This window comes from Megalobrama amblycephala, linkage group LG6 (genome assembly GCF_018812025.1).
Source record: "Megalobrama amblycephala isolate DHTTF-2021 linkage group LG6, ASM1881202v1, whole genome shotgun sequence".
Lineage (NCBI taxonomy): Eukaryota > Metazoa > Chordata > Actinopteri > Cypriniformes > Xenocyprididae > Megalobrama > Megalobrama amblycephala.
Window position 1 is genome coordinate 21,676,526 of NC_063049.1, and position 23,590 is coordinate 21,700,115.

The 23,590-nt window shown below is 36.0% G+C and overlaps 1 protein-coding gene across 8 annotated transcripts in view; it reads right to left on the reverse strand.

Moving 5' to 3' along the window:
- Window positions 1-23,590, reverse strand: part of pard3bb (par-3 family cell polarity regulator beta b) — a 449,216-nt gene that overhangs the window by 287,480 nt on the left and 138,146 nt on the right. For all 8 annotated transcript variants that reach the window (XM_048193363.1, XM_048193369.1, XM_048193368.1 and 5 more), the window contains exon 6: window positions 2,915-2,991. In XM_048193363.1, coding sequence (XP_048049320.1) covers window positions 2,915-2,991 — 77 coding nt within the window. The remainder of the gene's footprint in view (window positions 1-2,914; window positions 2,992-23,590) is intronic.

The window sequence follows — 23,590 nt, forward strand, 5'->3', positions numbered from 1 at the left end:
AGTTAATAGTGAGAACTGGACCCTAAAGTGTTATCACTGTAATAGATCTAACCTTACACTTAATGTAATTTTACAGTAAAATATTGTTACATTTACAATTTTTGGAAGTATAAAGAACGTCATTGTATAATTTACAGTGAAAAGCCATAAACTGACCCAGAATTCCCTGCGTGATGCTTCACATTTGACGTATTTTCGTTGAAATAACTATTTTTTCTACTCTGTTACATACATTAGGGTTTTATGTTACATCTAATGTTGCTAAATTAAAGTTTATTATATTAAGTATTATTTTAGAGTCTTGTGTTACCAGGTTGGTGTTCAGTATTTGTGTGAATGACAATGTACACCTATATATTAGTATTTACCTCCTCAGCTTGTGGAAAAGCTGCGTGTGATTATCTTTGATTCATCACGTGACTTTCTCATTACCCCTGTTTTTGGTGGTTGTCAGTGTATTACAAAGGTAAAAAGGTAATAAGATTTTAGTACACATTTTTTACACAGTTTAACTCCTAAATTAATAAAACAGGCTTTGTGACTATAAGGAATGATTATCCCAAAATGTATGTCTGTATGCAAGTTTGAGGAACTTTATTTAACCCTCTGTGGTCTGAGGGTGTTTTGGGGGCCTGGAGGAGTGTTGACATGCCCTGACTTTTTTTTTTTTTTTTTTTTTTTTTTTTTCAGTTGCTTAAACATATTAATGGCATATAAATATAAATATAAACTTGCATATAAATGGCAAAGATTACACTGTATTCAGCACAAACAGGGCTACAATAATATGTGAGCAACATGTATGTACATGTTTGTATTTTTGAGAAAATAACATGTATGCGTGGTTATTGAAAAAAAATTAAATCAATGAAATAAGGCCATTTAACACATACTAAATATTTGTTCACAAGACTTTTGAGATTTTTTTTTTGCAAAACATTGTGAAAAGTATCCTGCCCACTCATTCACATACAACAATATATTGATTTAAAATGTAATTAAATTTAATACATACACCTCTTTAGCTACTGTCAGAGATTATCCATAGATTGCTGACCTCTGGGTTATGCAAAATGGAAATATTCACTGGACTCTGTAACATTTATAGGATATAACTGCATTAATTTATTGACTATAAACCATTTTATCGATGGTTGTTGCAGCCCTAAAATTTTGCTGAAGCCTGGACAAAATGGCCACTAAGAGGATGAATGTAAAATAAAAATGCAAAGACATTTTTTTGTTGTTGTTGTTGTTTTGGAAATTGATGGATCGCCTTAAAGTAAGCATGATCCAATGCCATTCACACCACCATGGTCCTGTCTAAAGAGTGTGTTTGAGTATGTGTTTCTGGTGTACAGGAACAGAGAGTGTGTCAGAAGTGTCGATCAGAGGTATTGAAGGCCGGGTGTGTGCCTTCAGATGTGCTCTGGGATTCAGAGGAGGCTGGCAAGAGAGTCTCTAATCCCAGACTGGCTCATTAGTCATCTCTCTCCTTGATTAATGCATGTGTTTGTTTGTGTTGTGTGAGCCCTTCCCCTCTGCTTTCTGAAGCTGCTTAATGAATAATCATTTTATATGCGAGTGCCACAAAGCCTTGATCTTCTCAATGAGGAGCAGGAAAATTGGAATGTTAGCTAATGATATGATATAAGGAAGAGAAAGAGAAAAAGAGAGAGAGAGAGAGAGAAAATAGCACAGATTAAACAACAAAAACAACAACATTTACAGTATAGTGGGTCTAAAAGTATAGGACCTCACTGAAAATCTAGGACTTTTCAATTCAAACCTGGAGATAAATAAAGAAAATGATTTAAAAACAAAAGAAAATTTATGATGTAAAATGAAGAAGAAATATTTTAGAGTTTGAACAATTTCTAGATCACTCGTGAAATAAGTAAATGTGAGTCAATATAGATGTATAGATGATCAGGTGTTCATTTCCACTGACGCACAAACTGCACAAAAACAATTTCAATTAAACTTTCTACTTAAATTGTAATGCTAATAATCACATTTGTAGTGATAGTTATGTTATTAAACAAAACAGATTGTAAAAATATAAGCACTTTGACTAGTGGTCTCAGACTTTTGGATCCTACTGTACACACACTACTGTTCAAAGGTTTGGGATTGGTACAAAGTTTTGGTAACACTTTAGTATGGAGAACAATTATCACTTTTAACTAGTTGCTTATTAGCCTGAATTTTAGCTGTTTATTAGTACTTATAAAGCACACATTAATGCCTTATTCTGCATGAACATATTCTACATTCCTTATTCCTACCCAATACCTCAACAAAATACCTAACCACTACAACAACCACCTTACTAACTATTAATAAGCAGTACATTAAGAGTTTATTGAAGGAAAATTCATAGTTAATAGTGAATAAGTGTTCCCCATACTGAAGTGTTACCCAAAGGTTTTGTCTCTTATGCACACCAAGGCATTATTTGATCAAAAATACAGTAAAAGTATAATATTTTCCTGTAATAGCAAAGCTGAATTTTCAGCATCATTACTTCAGTATTCAGTGTCACATGATCCTTTAGAAATCATTCTAATATGCTGATTTAGTGCTCAAGAAACATTTATTATTATTATCAGTTGGACGCTTAATTTTTGTGGAAATTGTGATACCTTCTTTTCAGGATTCTTGATGAGTAGAAAATGTAAAAAAGCATTTATTTCAAATTGAAATCAATTTTATAACACTATCAATGTCATCACTGTCACTTTTGTCAATTCAATGCATCCTAAAAATAAAAGTATCAAATTCTTAATAAAAAAAAAAAAAAAAAAAATCTTCCTGACCCCAAACTTTTGAACGATAATGTAAATGTCACACACACACACACACACACACACACAGGCTCAAACACACACAAACAGAGAGAGAGACTTCTTACTTGACACTAAAAGAGCCAGATTTGTTGTTGCCGGTTCCCTTGGCCGTAAAGTCCATGTCAGCCTGAACATGCATCCCCTACAAAAGCAGGAAACATGTACAGAAACCATGAGAAACTTTAAGAAAAAGAAAACACAATCTTAGGTTACACTTTATTTCAAGGTGTCCGTGTTACAGTGTAATCAGGACCTAAAATGAAAACTCGTCAAGTGCCAAATTAAAGTAAAAATTTGAATTGGCGAGTGCATCAAATGGTATCAATCACCAGTTGGCCGGTAACATTTTTATGAATTCTAACAATGCAATTAAACGTGAACGATGCATGAACAAAGTGTCCAGAAAATCCGTGTCTCAGAAAGCGGATGAATACTGAATTGAGCTCTCTTTCACATCATCTTGCGCTTGAACAGACATATTCAAACAAAATTGTCAAAATGCCCGTCTTGGCAAGTATCCTCGTAAACATTATGTCATAAGTGAACAAACAGTTGAGAAAGAAAACGCATGTGTAACAGTATAATGGATCCACGCATTAGTTCTTCAAGAGGCAGCAGCCTGTTATTCCTGCTGCTGTATGTGTTTTTTAATTTTAATCAAACAACAAAACAAAAAGAAAATAAATAAATAAATCATTGCTCTTGACTGAATAACTTTTGTAACTTTAATAAGGATTAATCTATATGTTTCATGGCTGGTAACAAATATATATGGCTGGCAAATTTTCTTAAAGGTGCCCTCGAATGAAAAATTGAATTTATCTTGGCATAGTCAAATAACAAGTTCAGTGCATGGAAATGACATACAGTGAGTCTCAAACACCATTGTTTCCTCCTTCTTATATAAATCTCATTTGTTTAAAAGACCTCCGAAGAACAGGCGAATCTCAACATAACACCGACTGTTACGTAACAGTCGGGGTGTACACCCCCAATATTTGCATATGCCAGCCCATGTTCCCAACATTATGAAAGGCATTAGACAAGGGCAGCCAGTAACATCTGGATCTGCACAGGTGAATCAACAGACTAGGTAAGCAAGCAAGAACAATAGCGAAAAATGGCAGATGGAGCAATAATAACTGACATGATCCATGATATCATGATATTTTTAGTGATATTTGTAAATTGTCTTTCTAAATGTTTCGTTAGCATGTTGCTAATGTACTGTTAAATGTGGTTAAAGTTACCATCGTTTCTTACTGTATTCACGGAGACAAGAGCCGTCGCTATTTTCATTATTAAACACTTGCAGTCTGTATAATGCATAAACACAACTTCATTCTTTATAAATCTCTCCAACAGTGTAGCATTAGCCGTTAGCCATGGAGCACAGCCTCAAATTCATTCAGAATCAAATGTAAACATTCAAATAAATACAATACTCACATAATCTGACGCATGCATGCCGCATGCATGACGAACACTTTGTAAAGATCCATTTGAGGGTTATATTAGCTGTGTAAACTTTGTTTATGCACTGTTTAAGGCAAGCGCGAGCTCCGTGGGCATGGAGCACGAGAATTAAAGGGCCAGTAGCCCTGAATCATTTATAATGATGCCCCAAAATAGGCAGTTAAAAAAATGAATTAAAAAAAATCTATGGGGTATTTTGAGCTGAAACTTCACAGACACATTCAGGGGACACCTTAGACTTATATTACATCTTTTTTTTTAAAAGTTCTGGGGGACCTTTAAGTCAACAGAAATTGGCAGGTGTGGCAAAAAGTTAGTTTTAGGCCCTGAATAAAATTAAACATTTAAGTACTCCGCAATATTAATTAACTACATGTACTTACTATAGGGTTAGGATGAGTTGCATGTAATTATGCATAATTTACTGTTATTACAATATTAAGTACATGTAACGTGTAATAAGGAGTGTTATCCAACAAATGCATAAACAACAGCAAAACACATTAGTGTGATTTCGGTATACATTTTTAAAAGAAAAAAAAGATTAAAACAACTATTTTAACTTTGCACATCTTAAAAATACAACGCATATGGTGGAAGATGGGACTAGACAACCAAATATGTCTGTTTGATGCACATATTCACAGACCAACATTTAAAAAGCACAGATGGGATGCAAGAACACATACTTTATGAACACCCCTAAAAAACATTTACAAAGAACATAAAGAAAGAAAATACATTTAACGGTAAAATAAACAGGCAATAAATGCAAATTCTCGCTAATGACGAGCAAAACGAGTCTCCTTTATGTCTCCCTATGAAAAAGAGCAGCATAATAGGACATTATTTTACTTGCCAACCAGTTGCGAAGGCTCAAGGGAGGAATTTCGTCTGACAGAAATGGCTGCTGATTTGAGCATTAAAAGACCATTAGAGCGGATGTGCCAGAACTGATGAATTTCTCTCAAGAAAAACACCAAATTTATCTCATGTCAGGATTTGAGAATGATCATTAGTCATGTAGCTGCTTTTACTAGTGCATGAGTGTGTGTGTCGCATTATGTTTGACAGTAATTACAAATATGTACCACGAATGTGTGTAAATGTGGTTTGTAACAGGATAATGACTTGCACAAGGAACATCAACGTGTGTGTGTGTCCAATGAAATGCAATAATTAATTGTATGTGGCACTTCAGGCTTCACTTGGATGGCTATGTTTATACCGAAGACATCATTTAGCAGATGTTGTGCCAAGCTTATCTGATTTTGTGCACACTGACATAGCCATTAATGAGAACAACTGTAACAAACAGTGGTCAAAACATTGCTTTAATCAACCGAGAGGTGTCTACTGACCACAGTGGTAATATATAGTATGTAGTTTTGGGCCGGGGAGGTGGGGTTGACGTCCGTGGGGAGGACCGGTCACTCAGACGTATCGAGCAGCAGAAATGCATCATGCTGCCCTTCAGTTCTGACAGAAAGTGTGGCAGGGGTCAGCATGAGCAGAAAGCCCTAATGTACTTGCCTGTAACCTCTGACCCCATTAGCACCTGTCAATCAAACCCCTGCCTCTCAAAGCGGTCCTTTAGAAAGCCAAAAGTGTGATTTAAGGAATGAGGTCAGGAGCTTTGAGAAGAAAGGATCAGGATGTTTAATATACCACGCAGGCGGCCTAATACCTCTACATTTTCTTTCACAAAGCCAGAATTATCAGTATATAGGTATAAGAGTCATAACCTAAAAGAGTATTTTGAAATGAAAGTGCTCTTTTATGATAATATTCTATCATTACTATGGGCACTTTTTTTTTTTTTGATGTGTGTATTCAGATAACATCACTACCTTGAGCATTAGCAGTTATATTAGTCAGTATCCATTTATAATACTGAGATTGTACATAATACATATTGTGAGGTAGTTGGTGAAACCCAGGCCTAGTTTGAAGAATTTGAGAAAATTAGGGCTCCTCTAATAATCGACTAACCATTAGTCAACAAGAAGAGGCTTAGTCGAAATTTTATTAGTCGCAGGAAAAAACAAATCCACAGGAAGTGGCGGGAAGAATCACTCGCACTTAAAATACTCTATCATTTTTGATCATACAGATAATCTTTTGAATCTGTGTAGAGTCTACTTTTATTTGTGTGCACCCACAATAACAAAACATTGTGCTTTTGTAAAATATTGAAAGCAAACAGGGTGTGATTTCTGCCGTCTCTCTCTGTGAACTTGAGCGCACCAAAAAAGAAAGAAAGAAAAGAACCAAAACTCCATGTAAACTTGCCTCAAAGACATGAAAAATATCTTTATAGAAATCGAAATGTCTACTTTTAAATGAACCAATTCAAATGGAAAACAAATATTCTAAATATGCAATCCGTTTGAAACGTGGATATAGGTGCGTGCACTACTGCGAGATGACGAGTCAGCATCATCATCTTCATCATTGCAGCCAAAAATACAGAAAACTCTAGTTTATCAATTAATTAATAAAATGTTAAAGCAGTCTCCTTGCTGTTTTTACCCGATGCATTCATAATCATTACTTCTGCTGGTGCGCTATGGCAAGCTTTTTGCATGCTCTCGAATGCTGATTACACTGTAAAAAATGACCGTGATTTTAACAGTAAAATACTGTAAAAATGCTGCGGTGAAAAACTGTCAATTGGTTTACAGAAAGTTTCCGTACTATATACGGTGAATAACTGTAATAGATCTAACGGTACATTTAATGTAATTTTACGGTAAAATACCATTAAATTCACAGTTTTTGGAAGTGAAAAATAACAATTCATTGTAAAATTTACAGTGAAAAACCGTAAATTGACATTCCCACAATTCCCTGTGTGACACTTCACATTTGATATATTTTCGTTGAAATAACTCTGTTTCTTCTTAGTTTTTCTCATTTTTTTCTAATCAGTTATGTACATTAGGGTTTTATGTTACATCTAATGTTGTTAAATTAATGTTTATTGCATTTTTTAAATTTCATGCATGTTACCATGATGGTGTTTAGTGTGTGTGTGAATGACACTGTGTGCACCTTCTATATGTTAGTGTTGTCCTTCTCAGCTTGTGGAAAAGCTGCTTGTGATGAACTTTGATTCATCATGTGACTCTTATCACCACTGTGTATGGTGACTGTCAGTGTATTATAAAGGTACAAAAGAGATATTAGTACTTCATTAGGTTGGCAAATTAACATTATATCAGTTAATGAAATACGTTATTTTACCGTAAATTTAACAGATTTTTTTTTTACGTTGCTACTGTATTTTTTACAGTAAAGTTCTGGCAACCACAGCTGCCGGTTTTTTACCATAAATTTTACTGGGATTTTTTTTTACAGTGTAGGCTATGCGGGCATTAAAAGCTTTTTATTATGATTTATATGGTTTATTAATGAACGTACAATTAGTCGACTATCACTTACAATGAACGACTACTAGTTGACCAGAAAAACCGTTAGTCGAGAGCAGCCCTAGAAAAAAAGTCTGCATGACTGCATAGATTACTCAAGTAAATATTGAAGTACAAAGCTACCTTAAAAATATCAAATTCTGTGAACAATTTACTTTGCTATCATTAAACTATATTAAGGTCCATTTACACCAAGAACGGTACATATAACGATAGCTAATAATGATAAATATATTAGCATCAATATCAACAAATTATAAAGTTCATTCTAAAGCCCAGAACACACAAAGCCAACGGTCGGTCGTCGGACAGTTTTTGTTCGTTTTCTCAGTGTGTTCCGCACCGTCGGCTGAAGTTGGTACTCGTCAGCCTTTTTTTTGGCCGATTCGAAATGTTGAATCAGCGTCAGAGCTTGTCGGTCAGTCGGGCCATCTGATCATTCTGATTGGCTGTTCATCTACTGCCACCTACTGGTACGGAAAGGCATTTCTTCTTACGCAGACACAGAATGGATGTGCTACTTGGTTGTCGGGTGTCGAGCGTCAGTTTGGTGTGTCAGGGCAACTTTGGACCCAGACGCTGCCGAAGTGAGCCAACCATGCAGTCTGCTTTCGTCGCCACTAGTTCTTCGGTGTCGGCTTGGTGTGTTCAGGGCTTAACACGTGCTGCAGTTGTGTTCAATCAATGTTAACGTTAATGTGTTATTCCAACGATATCGTTGCTCTATGTCGTTATTGATATAGTTGTGATGTGGATTCGATATTCTTTAAAGCAAATTTTGCTCTAGTTAGAGTTAGTAAACTGTATGGTTATAGTTATCATTATACAGTAGTTACCATCACTGATGTAAACTGAATTTTAAATAGTTCACACAAATATTTAAATTCTATCAATGTTTATTTATCCTCATGTCGTTCCAACTTTCATTCTTCTGTGGAAAACAAAATAAGATATTTTGGTAATCAAGAATTTTGGTGCCCATTGTCTTCCATTTTATGGAGAGAGAAAAAAAATGAGACATTTCTCAAAATATCTTTGATCCGTAGAAGAAAGTCATGCAGTTTTAGAAAGACATGAGGGTGAGAAAATGATGACAGAATTTTCATTTTTGGGTTAACTATCCATTTAAGCTGAACTATAGTACACAATTCCCTGGTTTCACAGACAAGGCTTAACCTAGTCTTAGACTAAAATGCATGTTTGAGCTGTTTTAACTAAAGGCAACTTGTACTGACATATCTTAAAATGTCAGTGCCATTGTTTTGTCTCAAGATGCACACCAGTAATGTTTTTTTCTAGTGAACATCTATAAAAGCTACTTAAATGCCCTAATTGAACTAAGGCCTAATCCTGGTTTAGGCTAAGCCCTGTCTGTGAAACCGGGCCTATAATTTTTTTTTGTTCAAAATTAACAAAATTTAAAGGTGCCATCGAACATTTTTTTTACAAGATGTAATGTAAGTCTAAGGTGTCCCCTGAATGTGCCTGTGAAGTTTCAGCTCAAAATACCCCATAGATTTTTAAATAATTTTTTTAACTGCCTATTTTGGGGCATAATTAGAAATGTGCAGATTTCAGGGCTGCTGCCCCTTTAATTGCTAAAAACATTTAGAAAGACAGTTTACAAATATCACTAAAAATATCATGTTATCATGGATCATGTCAGTTATTATTGCTCCATCTGCCATTTTTCGCTATTGTCCTTGCTTGTTTACCTAGTTTGATGATTCAGCTGTGCAGATCCAGATGTTAATACTAGGTGCCCTTGTGTAATACCTTTCATAATGTTGGGAACATGGGCTGGCATATGCAAATATTGGGGGCGTACACCCCGACTGTTACGTAACAGTCAGTGTTATGTTGAGATTCGCCTGTTCTTCGGAGGTCTTTTAAACAAATGAGATTTATATAAGGAGGAGGAAACAATGGAGAATGAATTTGAGACTCACTGTATTTCATTTCCATGTACTGAACTCTTGTTATTCAACTAAGCCGAGGTAAATTCAATTTTCAATTCGATGGCACCTTTAAAGGTCAATACATCATCAAGCCTTCTTCCAAAACGTGTTTTCATCTTACCCTGATTCACTAAAGTAAGCCTATTATAAGTATTTATATGTTAGACATATCAGAATGGTTTTCGCAGGAAATTGCGTACATACTTCCCTCGCCTGGCGCAAAGATGGCTTTTTTTTACTGAACAGAGTAAGGTATTTTATTGAAGAGATAAACTGCCATATGTAGCTCTCAAAAAGAGTTAATTGAAAATCATTATCTATTGTAAAAGGTCAAGCTGAAGCACAAACTAAACAATGTTCTTCCGCAAAATGTATGCAGTTTTGTTTAAAAGTTACACAGTGTACCTTAAACTTGAACCAAACTGGTCAGCAACTATCATTTGGCAACTCTTATATTCACAACACAAAGCAACTCAATTGCCAACCTCATTCATCAGGCTTTCCTGTGCAAACAGGTTAGCCAAATTTAAAACAGAGAACAGAGAGTATTTAGAGAGTTAAAATGTAGTCTTGAATGTCTTTTCTACTTTACCATACAACCTTTGTAACAAACACTGGGTTTGAAAATGAAGGTTAAAGCACTAAATAAACTACTGCATGTTAAATGTCTCTTCAAGTGTCAAGCCAGGCATTGAAGAGACTACAGGCGTTAACTCTTCATTCTTCTTGAAAGCTGACATAACCAGCATGTGCAGTAATGTCAGAACGCCTTCTTTCATAAACGAGGCACCGCAAACAATTAACCGAACAGTGACAACTGACGGCTTGTTCCCTTGTTAATACACACACAAAACATCTTTTTAATGGGCATACAGAAGGTACATAAACGCCCACCACAAAAAAAAAAAAGAAGAAAAAAAAAAGAAAATGAAAACAAGAGTGTGCCTATGATTCATTCTCCTCTCATTTTTAATGATTAGTTTGTGCCGTTTGAGTCACGGTTTGGTGCTGTTGCTAATTAAAGAACAAAAGCATTAATCTAGCGGCTGACTGATGATCTGATGAGCATGTCACCGGTTTTATTTGCTCGTAGTGCCTGATCTTCTCACGCTGACCCTTGTCTAATGAATAACACGGACGGAGCTGGCAGCAATGGAATGGTGCCGAACAAAGAGACCGTGACAGCCTTGATAGAGCCAAGAGGGGAAGCAAACACACTGGAAGGTATGATGGGATACGCCCCACATGCTGAGAGGGTTATGAGAGTTTGCTTGTCTATATATAGGTGTTTCATTGCTTTAGCCAAGGCAAACACCACATACCTGTCTTCTAAATGAAGACATCTGTTCCCATTACTTGTTCAAGCAAATGATGGCTATCAACCTATGAGCAGCACTGTTTCAAATGTGCTTTTACATTATTACACTCAGTGCAGCTCTGTTGGGCTTCACCATTTAATATGTGGATGAGATGTACATCTACATGAATGACATTGTTGGAATTTGGGAAAACCAATGCAGATGTGCTGAAAATCAAACCAAACATGCACATAAGCAAAAATATGGACTACAAAGTAAAAAAGTACCATGGTGTTACCATGTTTTTGGACATTCTACCCTGATATTCTTTGAAACACCTTGGTGTACCATCCAAAACCCAAAGTACATGAATATAGTAAACATTAAAGGGATCATTCACCCTAAAATCATTGTCGTTCCAAACCCATAAGACTTTCGTTCATCTGCAAAACATAAATGATGATGTTTTTTAATGAAACCTGAGAGATGTCCATCCCTCCATTAAACATCAATTACACCAAAACTTTCAAAAGGTTCAAAGTTTAACCAAAAAGTTCATACATGATGAAAGTAATCCATATGAATCAAGTGGTTCAATTCAAGTGTTCTGAATAGATATGTTCGCTTTATATGAACAGAATTAATATACTTTTTCATATATAAACACTGATCAACGCAAACACAGAGCATATCAAATACGGTAAAACGAAGCTCAAACATGCTTGCTTGATGCACTTGACAAGCTCAACTCATACGGATTCCTTTCACTATGTTTTTTTTTTTTAATACTTTTTTTTGAAGCATCAAAGTTTTGGGGGAAGGGACTTTGAATGTAGGGGAATCTCTTCAAAAATATCTTCATTTGAGTCGTATGGTTTTGGAACAACATGAGGGTGAGCAAATAATGACAGACTTCTGATTTTTGGGTGAACTATCCCTTTAAGTTCTATTGAAGTAGCATGGTATCTGACCATCATGTGCCACGTTATTGCCGCATAATCTCCATTTATTCCTAACACAAAGCTTTAATTTGGCTTCAACATACTTGGATTATCTGGACCACTTTTATAGTGCTTGTCTGTCCTTTTTGGAGTTGTAAGTACACTTTCATTGTATGTGCCCTGTAAGTTTCACTGAAGAAAACAAATATGGGGAATATAACAATGACAAAATGATTAAGACACAAATTATTTAAAACTTATTCAGTTTAAGAATAGACAAGGTTCAAAGCTTACAAGCTTTGTCTATTCCCATCGACACAGCAGGTGATCCATGAGCAAAGTGGGAAAGAACTTCTGTCAACAATATACAACCGATTCCTCACAGGAAGTGCGGTGTTATTTACCATCAAACACACACTCAAACTTCCCCCACAGGAAGAGAGGCATCACAGCTCCAACAAGTGATACATTTAAAGTATCACTTCTTGGTGGCTATTAAACCCAGAGGGTTCAAGATACAAAAAATACTCCCAGAGCAATTAGCAGGCGCTGAGATCCTCCCAGAGGCGACTGTTCTAATGATGGCAAGACAGACAAATAAACATGCATGTGACAGATCACAGACCAGAAAAAAAGCATACAGAAGATGAAATGGGCCAATAAAGGCACCATCGCAAAAATAAACAGGTTATTTTTCAAGTTAATACAAGACTTGATCACTCAAGACTTGTTGGGGTTTATTTTTTAATAATGAACACAGGTCTCTGGAATACTTCATTATGATCGGTCAATCACAGCATTCAGTGACCAAATATTTCCTAATTATCACAATTGTCCATGGCAACACACACACACACACATATACATATATATATATATATCAGTTTATTTATCTGGGTAACTACTTTCATGTCTCATACAATATACATATCCATAACTGCTGCCATCTTGCACTCTAGTTATTGATTGTAGCGACAATGACTATTTATATTACCGTAATATATAACATAAATTTGTATTTTTTTTTATGTTCCACAGAAGACAGTAAGTCATCCAGGTTTGGAACAACTCATGAGGGTGAGTAAATGACAGAATTTTGAACTGTTCCTTTAAAGTTTTCACTAAGAAGAAAAAATAGTGCATTACAAAACAATCTGCCTACAAGACAAACACTGCAACAATATGACAGTAATATTAATTAATTACAGTATACATTAATATTTAATTTGTTGATAAACTATCCATATAGATAATATACAAGAATAAAAAACAATTGCAACTCAAATCAATATTTCATGTCCACATATTTATTTATTTATTTATTAGCAAGTAGACATTTAATAAGCCGGATAATGTTTAGTCAGTTGAATACTGTCGCAAAATAAATCCCTCTTCTGATCACTCCGTCAGTCAAATCGCACTATTTTGGGATATGACTGGTTGTGACTGAACATTATCCCTTACAGTTGTAACAAAAAATATATTTTTCGAAAAAGAAAATACTAACAGTATATGTTGGAAGTAATTAGCAATCTCTGCATTTTTTATTTCATCATTTTATTTTATTTTATTATTTTATATATATTTTATTTTTATTTTTAATTTAATTAGATTTTCATTTTTATTTTTTATTTTATTTTAACAGATAATAGTTAGTATTGTAAAAAAAAAAAAAAAAAAAGTGGGTTTCAGACTGGGCAATGCACTGGATATTTAGTGGTGATTAAACTTCCATTAGTTAAAGACGACCACCTAAATGCTCGAATAAAATGGCAATAATTATCCAAAAGAATTGTTGCGTCCAAACTAATTACATCTCAAAATCACTTAAAATAATGGCCTGTGAAATCTCAAATAGAGTCTGGATCACTGACACCCACCAATTTGGCTTTTAAGATCCTTTCTAATGGGTTAGTTCAGCACTTCTTTTGTCTTTGGAGAGGGAAGAGTATTTTCTGAAAAGTTTTAAATATCTGCCTGTGCTCCTCAGTGGGAGGTGAGGGCATACCCAAGGGCCATTGCTCTCTCTTTTCCAACCACTTCTGCCGAAAAGGGCAAGTGACAATCTGAACAATTACACAGGCCTATTACCTCAATCAGGTATAGAGTAGTGTGGACTCTCTCTTTCCCTGTCCATCTCCCTCCCTCTCTAGAGGTTTGCAGTATAGAAGGGTGCAACTCTCAGTGCATTAGTGAGCTCTAACCCTGTCATTTCTCAGACACACTCGCTTATTACGGACATGCCGCATGTTCCTGCAGCTAGGATGAGAAACACGTTTAGAAGACAGGTCTAGTAGAGAAGACGAAAGAGAGAGGTGGAGATGTGCGAGGTAACATGAAGAAGAATGGTAGGTCAAAGAGACAGAAAGGTCTAGTGAGCGGCCCTTTAGAATTGTGCGCTATTCAGAAAATAACTTAAAATGCCTTTGAAGTTTACAAAAACCATAAAAAGTAGCTACTTGAGATCAAATAAAACAAATTAAAACCATAATTCGTTTAATTTCAGCTAGTTGACAAGGAACCATTTCTCATTTTCATTTATTTTAAATTGATGTACCAAAACAACTAAAGAATAATTACGATATAGACATTTAAAAAAAAAAAAGACAAACACAAAAAAAACTAAAATTAAATAGAAAACAGAAAATATAAAAATAAAAACAAATATTAATAAAACCTGTAATAGAATCGGTATGGGCGATATACTAGTAGACACGATTAACCGGTAGAAATTTGTCAATCAGTAGAGATTTTGAACTATCATCTCTATCGTGGTTAAGCTCACATGACATTGCTGTGCTGCGCGGTTACGAAATCTTATCTTTAAAAACAAGTCATTTTAAACCGTTGAAGCCCAGTACGCAGTGAAAAAGAACTAATTTTGTTATATGTGCTATATGTCTGAGAGTCTGTTTCTGAGCACTGTCTGAGAGAAGCGTGCAGATGAAACCTCTGTTCATAAAGCGTGTGAGTACTGAACTGAGTTCTGTTTGCTGAATAAATGGGCTAATATGGTTAAATACACATACTTATGTGTAAAAGTGACTGTCTTTGCAAGTGAACAGTCATTTATGTGAATGTAAAGAGTTGAGAAAGAACACACAAGTATACTTGATCTGTGCGGTCGGTCTTAAAGTGACAGCATCCAAATATACCTGCTGTCGCCTGTGTCATTAATGTTGATCAAACAACAAAAAAGATCAAGGGCCCTATAATACACCCGGCGCAATGCGACGCAAGGCGCAGCGCAAGTGTGTTTGCTAGTTTGCGTCCGGCGCCGTTCGCGTTTTCCCGTTCAGCGCCACGTCCTTAAATTAGTAAATGCATTTGCGCCAGTTAGTGCGCCCATGGACGTGCTGGTCTAAAAAAGAGGTGTGTTCAGGCGCATTGCCGGCGCATTGCTATTTTAAGGAGCTGAAAATAGACAGCGCCATAGACCAACTCAAACCTGGTCTAAAGTCTAAAGTCAATGGCGCAATATTTTTTCGTTAGAGCGCGTTGGTAGAAACTGCGCCTCTGGGCGCGTCCACAGTGCGCGTTGACTTTGCTTATTACACACAGGGATGCGCATCACACAAACATGCCAAATATTAAAAACAAAAGGATTACAGTGTAAAAGAATATTATTGTGTAGGCTACATAAATATAAAAATGTAACTTTGTTTAACTTCTAACTAAACGTTTAACTTTGCGCACGAGCAGATCGGTTTCTTCGCTTGAAAAGCGTTCAGCTTTTCCGCCAACAAATTCCGCCATGTAAATAGCAGTCCGCCATGGCGCGAGCGCATCTCGCTCTTAAAGGGAATGGGAGATGACACTCTGATTGGTTTATTGAACGTTACGCCCATTACTCATTAAGAGAATAGGGATAACTCATTTCAAAAATGCGCCCGGTGCACAGACCATTTTTTCGTCGTTAAAATAGCAAAAGTGGATTTGGACACGCCCTGAGTGCACCTGCACCGTGCGCTTTACGCTTTGCGTTTAGATCGTTAAAATAGGGCCCCAAATCTCTCACTGCTCTTGACTGAATCGCTTTTGTAACTTTAATAAGAATAAATGTATATTTAATTTACACGGTGAAGAATATGCAGGGTTTTTTTAAACATTTGATTATACAAATTATGTAGTATTTATTTCTAGTGCTTGAAGTTTTTCAGTTAAGTCTATTTCATTTGCGTCTTTGTTCAATTGTAGCTTGTTTTCCTATATGTATAGCTGATAATGTGGACATATTGTGTATATATATATATATATATATATATATATATATATATATATATATATATATATAAAGAGTTTGGTTCCAAAACGCGATAAACGGCATTTTCAAAAAATTGAGTTTCCACCAAAATCAGTATTGTATCTGGTCGGTATTGAAAAGTCATTTATTAATTTTGCGCAAAATGCGATATCCGTCGTGTTATTCTGTCATGTTTTCTCCCTTTCTTTCCAAAACGCGACAAACGCCAGTCTCCCTTCTCTGCAGAACGCGATATATCCGCTCAACCGATCACAGCGCACCATTCCACCCACTGTAAACATTGAAGGCTTTTTTAAAAGCCGTTTTTAATACCAATGTACTCGGCAAATGTGTTTATTTAACCGTGCGGTGGCGCCAGATACTCTTTAATCGGTAATGACAAATAATTTAACAAGATTCATTTTGGGAGCGACGGCTGAATGTATTTTTAGTAAAATGCCTGTATATAAGATAAATATTGGCAAAGTTTAGACTCTGTCATGTATATGAATCAACTTACTTTGTTGTGTATTTTCAATTTGAAAAATAACTTTTATATTGATGGATTAATTGCATTTTGAAAAAAAGTGTCATGGATTTATTGAATTTTGGGGGAAAAAATAATATGTTTTTATAATAAACTTTTTAAAATCAAAATGTAGATTTGAATTTTTTATGTTTTTATAACCAAAAGATGCTATGTGAAAGTTTGAAACAGAAAATAGTGGTTTTCATCTTGCCACTTTCTTGGTAAAGAAAACACCTTTTTACTCAAATTAATCAAAATGGAGTTATTGCGTTTTGGAACCAAACTCTTCATATATATATATATATATATATATATATATATATATATATATATATATATATATATATATATATATATATATATATTTTTTTTTTTTTTTTTTTCTCCTTATGACAGGATTTCCTCTTTCCTTTTCTCATCACATTTATTCATAGGTTTTGCTAATGGAACCAAATACAATTCACAAAGGGATCTGTGAATAATGCCTCAGAAGCTTATTGCTGAATTAAATTAATGCACATCCACTGAATGGAAAAACTAACTAACATGACAATACCCATTATAAAAGCTTCTTATTGAGATTACAAAGATTAGAGCAGACAATAGCTGATTTAAATATAGCTATACATTAAGTCCACATTATCAGCTATATGTAGATAGTGAACAGACAGATATGCAGTCAAAACTAATACAATGAACGCTGAACTATTAGTGCCAACATGTTGTGAACATTACAAAGAACATTGAGCTCTATGATTTCTAAAGACCAAGAAAAATGATAGTCTGCTGTAAAACACGTAGGAAGGAGCGAAGATTGCGTTAAATTCGGTAGCTACTGTGTGCTTAACACGTGGGCATAGTTTGTTAACGTGGGAATGACAAAAATGACGAGTGAAACATCCTTGTAATGGTCTCCTGCCACGTTTCTTATGTTTCTTTGTTCAAGTTCTCTCTCTTTCTGTCACACACAAACACATATCTCCTCCAGCTGTACATAAGCCTTCATCAATGAAAAGTGCCAGTTTAATTACACCCAATGGGCTGAAAGAGAGAAGGAGAGAGAGAGAGGGAGAAAGCGAGACAGAGAAATTGATGTTAATTGGGGGTTTGTGAATGAGAGGCTGTTGGATTAAAAGCAGAGCCGTTTTAATTTGAGATCATGTATCCCTTTTGAGTGTCATTTTAAAGAAGCATGTGATAGAGCAGAGAGTGTGCGAGAGTTCACACTACAGACGGGAGTCTAAGACAGCGAGAGGCCACGTTAATCAGACACAAGTCAGGCGTTGACGTCACAGTTCATCTCACAAATACACAAACATACTCATCTTTTAGCAGATACATGCTAGGATGCAAAAACACTCAACTAAAAACACACTGATGTAGGACTGAGCAGTATTACAGGTTTATACCCTGTGACAGCAGTGTGACAGCAGAGTCATATATATATATATATATATATATATATATATATATATATATATATATAAAGTAAAAAAAAAAGTACCTCACAAAATATGCATTTTATATACAGTATCTCACAGAAGTGAGTACATCCTTCACATTTTTGTAAATATTTTATTATATCTTTTCATGTGACAACACTGAAGAAATGACACTTTGCTACAATGTAAAGTAGTGAGTGTACAGCTTGTATAACAGTGTAAATTTGCTGTCCCCTCAAAATAACTCAACACACAGCCACTAATGTCTAAACCGCTGGCTACAAAAGTGAGTACACCCCTAAGTGAAAATGTCCAAATTGGGTCCAATTAGCCATTTTCTCTCCCCGGTGTCATGTGACTTATTAGTGTTACAAGGTCTCAGGTGTGAATGGGGAGCAGGTGTGTTAAATTTGGTGTTATTGCTCTCAGTCTCTCATACTGGTCACTGGAAGTTCAACATGGCACCTCATGGCAAAGAACTCTCTGAGGATCTGAAAACAAGAACTGTTGCTCTACATAAAGATGGTATAGGCTATAAGAAGATTGCCAAGACCCTGAAACTGAGCTGCAGCACGGTGACCAAGAACATACAGCGGTTTAACAGGATCCACTCAGAACAGGCCTCGTCATCGTCGACCAAAGAAGTTGAGTGCACGTGCTCAGCGTCATATCCAGAGTTTTTGGGAAATAGACGTATGAGTGCTGCCAGCATTGCTGAGGAGGTTGAAGGGGTGGGGGGTCAGCCTGTCAGTGCTCAGACCATACGCCGCACACTGCATCAAATTGGTCTGCATGGCTATCCTCCCAGAAGGAAGCCTCTTTTAAAGATGATGCACAAGAAAGCCTGCAAACAGTTTGCCGAAGACAAGCAGACTAAGGACATGGATTACTGGAACCATGTCCTGTGGTCTGATGAGACCAAGATAAACTTATTTGGTTCAGATGGTGTCAAGCATGTGTGGCGGCAACCAGGTGAGGAGTACAAAGACAAGTGTGTCTTGCCTACAGTCAAGCATGGTGGGACTGGGGAGCTACAGTTCATTGAGGGAACAGAGCATGATCCCCTCCCTTATGAGTCTGGGCTGCAGGGCAGTATTCCAACATGATAACGACCCCAAACAAACACCTCCAAGACGACCACTGTCATGGCCAAGCATGTCTCTAAGCCTAAACACTATTGAGCATCTGTGGGGCATCCTCAAACGGAAGGTGGAGGAGTGCAAGGTCTCTAACATCTACCAGCTAAGTGATGTTGTCATGGAGGAGTGGAAGAGGACTCCAGTAGCAACCTGTGAAGCTCTGGTGAACTCCATGCCCAAGAGGGTTAAGGCAGTGCTGGAAAATAATAGTGGCCACACAAAATATTGACTCTTTGGGCCCAATTCGGATATTTTCACTTAGGGGTGTACTCACTTTTGTGGTCAGCGGTTTAGACATTAATGGCCGTGTGTTGAGTTATTTTGAGGGGACAGCAAATTTACACTGTTATACAAGCTGTACACTCACTACTTTACATTGTAGCAAAGTGTCTTTTCTTCAGTGTTGTCACATGAAAAGATATAATAAAATATTTACAAAAATGTGAGGGGTGTACTCACTTCTGAGAGACACTGTATATACACAGTATATATCCCCTACACTGATTTATTTGTAATTTGTATTTATGAATATCTGTGTGTTAAGCATTACACATCATGTCTTTCTCTATAAGCTGAGGTCAGAATGTCATCAGCGGTCTACAACTACCATTGCCATGACATCACACATTCAATTTCATGGCTGAGATTAACTAATACTGAAACTAATCCTGCCATATTTCTTCATTCAAGTTTTACACAGTTGTGATGTGGGGAGGTTCGACTTTGCCAGTCATTCGGTATAACTGATATTCTAGAGTGTGCTATAAGAGATGAACATTTGCTACTAATCCTGCTGGATACAGGTGTTGAAAAGTGGTCATTATCTGGTAAAGTGAACTGTTGGTGAATTTTGCCCTAGCGGGTAATATCTTAGTAGTTTTCTGAACTTCACTTCTCCCTCTGAAATGTATCAACAAAACAAAAATATTTTGTAATATTACAAATTACTGTCACATTTGATAAATATAATGCTTCCTTGCTAAATAAAAGTATTATTTCATTTCATCCACCTCCAGGTGGATATAATATAATAAAAAAAATGTGGTTGGTAAAGGGATTGTTCACACAAAAATGAAAATCCTATCATCATTTGCTCACCCCCAAGTTGTTCTGAACCTGAATGAGATTCTGTTAACACAAAAGAAGATATTTTGAAAAATGTTGGTATCCAAACAATTTCTGGTCCCCTTTGACTTCCATAGTATGAAAAAAAAAATCCTATGGAAGTCAATGAGGACCAGAAACTATTTGGTTACCAACATTCTTCAAAATATCTTCTTTTGTGTTCAACAGAAGAAAGAAACTTATATAAGTTTAAACAACTTCAGGGTGAGTAAATGATGACAATTTTTATTTTTGGGTGAACTATCCCTTTAACATGTCAGAGGATCTCTTTCTGTGTAAGTGGGCAGATTTTGGCTAGAATTTGGCTTGGAATAGATCTTGGCTAGAAGAAGCCACAATGTGGACCTTTATGTTATCAATTAACAAAACAAAACAAAAAGCTAAAGTAAAATAAAAAGGTGTGCTCTTAGCCAGTGCACACTGGACTTCTGTGCCGCAACAAGTGAATGCTCTGATCCCAGATGAGAGGCGTGTGCTGCCGGCTGACCCTCTCTGGCCAGTGAGACTGCAGGGTGAGCTCCCTGGGTTCACACTCGGACCACCAACATAACAACCAGCAAAGATAAAAACAAATGCACATATCTAATTGGTTCTTAAGGGACTTTAACTTTCAGCAGGTATAAAAATAGACTAGGACACACAGGACAAATATATCCCAGTGGAATCTCTGTCTCTCATGACTAATACCTGTAGAAATGTATTCGCAAGTGACAGTTTCCAAGGTTACAAACTTTATCTGCTGTCTCCATCCTCTGGAGTTCTGATTTTAAATTGAAAACTATGATTTTACAGTGGATTTAGATAATAATGTGAGAAATGAAGCTAGATGGTTTGTGTTCCATATGCTACAGTGCAGGAAGTTGCACAGCAGTATTCGGAATAAATACTCTTCAAAATAGCCTCAGACAACACAGTTCAAAAGTACACAAAAATTTTAAGAGCAGAATGAACCTGCCGGTTCCTGACTGATTAGTTTAAATGTTTTGCCAAAGTTTACGAACAGTGTCAAATCTTTGTAAGATATTTAACGTTTTATCTGAGACACTTAGGCTCTGTCTACACCTGGTATCAAGATCCGTTTTGGTCGATTTGGTCGATCTGGTATTTAGCATTGTCCACTTGTGATCCAATTGACAAGGTGTAAACAGGGCCTTAATAGAAAGTAAACACTACAAGACTACCCTCTTTGAGCCTGTTTACATCTCATGCATCTTCTCTGATCACATAGCTCCTAAAATGCAAAATGCTTTCAAGAAGGATTTAAATCCGAGCATTTAAACCACTTCAGGAGGTGGTTTGAGATGCATTCCAAATGAAACTGCAAGAAATTTGTTAAATTTACATATAGCCCAGGAATTGAAGGTTGGACTATCTATTTTGTGGAGACACATTTATGTGGCAAAGTGTAAATGGAATAGTTTTAACAAATCAGATAGCTACCCGATCAGTAAAAGCACATGAAGTGACCAGGTGTAAACAGGCCCTATGTTCTAATGTTTTTTTTGTTTGTTTTTTTTTAATTATGAAAATTTCAGATATTAACTCCCTCGGGTCCCGCGTTTTTTTTCTAATCAGTGTGAAAGAGACTCAAAATACTCTGTCAATGTTGCACATACAATTAAGAGCTATACACCATTTTAATATGTGGAATATCTTCTTTTATTTGTGTACACTCAGAATAAAAACAAAATGTTGTGCTTTTTGTAAAATAAAGAAAACTAACATGATGCGTGATCTCTCGTCTCCCTCTGAACGAACTCCAATCTGATAGTTCTCAGAAAATGAACTGTAACTTAGTGAATACTAATCACAAAAAAATTAGACTTATGTCTAAAAAAACGTTGAAATGTCAGGTTTTAAATCGTGTAAGTCAAATCGAAAACAAAAATTCTGTGTTTATGTAATCTGTATGAAAAGAGAGCCATGTCAGAAGTCTGTGATTCAGCTCATTATCCGTTAATGCGGCCACGCCCACGGAGCCAGCGCTATTCAGAGGCAAATTCTGAGGCAATGCATGCATTCATCATCTCAATCGTGTATTTATTGTCTTGAAAAGTGTTTATCTGGATGATATAGCGATCTCTGGCCTCTGTTAGTTCCTGGAGAGTTACATGGTTGTTCTTCTTTAGATTAATTTGTGGACTAAAGGTGCACAGAGCGCCCTCCGGCTGCAAGTATGAATTGAAAACACAGTATCCAGCGTTCACAGTAATGACAATAAATCCTGAATAAATATTACTCCTCTGTATATAAAATTGACAAACATATGAGAATCCATCAATATTTCTCCAAATGTGCATGCTTTTAAGCTAAAAGGCTATATGAAATGCCATAGAGGTAACATAATTGTTCAGAAACTTTGCATCACAGAAATACATTATATTTTAAAGCATATAATAGAATACCATTATTTTAAATTGTAATAATATTTCACAGTGTTGCTGTTTTTTCTGTATGTTTGATATACACCATGAGCTTGAAACATGATCAATGTCTCACAGGTTTTTTCACAGCCTACCTGACTGAAAGATCTCATTATTATGCAAGTCATTTCAGGTCATTATTATGCGATTGTTTTGTCTTCTCGGGTGAGAATGACCCATTATTCATGATGATTCACGCCTCCACGCATACTGTGTTTCTTGACAAAAAGTGTCTTACAAAATTTAAATCTCTCTGTTGTTTTATATGAAGGAGTAGGCAGAATAATTTTTACATCATTCTGAAGCAAAAACTCTAGTCTACAACCTCCAATACCCAGAAGTCTTGTGAACACAGATTTAATATATATTTATTGGCTTTATTTCAGTGACCTTTGTTGTTTGTTTTTTATTTTTTTCAATAACCACGCATAAACGTTATTCCATCAAAAACACAAACATGTATATACATGTTCCTCACATATTATTGTAGCCTAGTTTGTGCTGAATACAGCGTAATGACACTTTTGTCATTTATATGTTTATGAACAACTGAAAAAAGCACAAATGTCAGGGCATGTCAAAACTTCTCCAGGGTCCCAAAAATCCTCAGACCCCAGAGGGTTAAATTGGTGGAAAAGTGCTCTACTAGACTGACCCACTGGGACCAAACCACAGTTTGAAACAAGATTAGATAGAGGTGTAGAGACACCTTGCTAAGCAATTTTCCCCAACAATT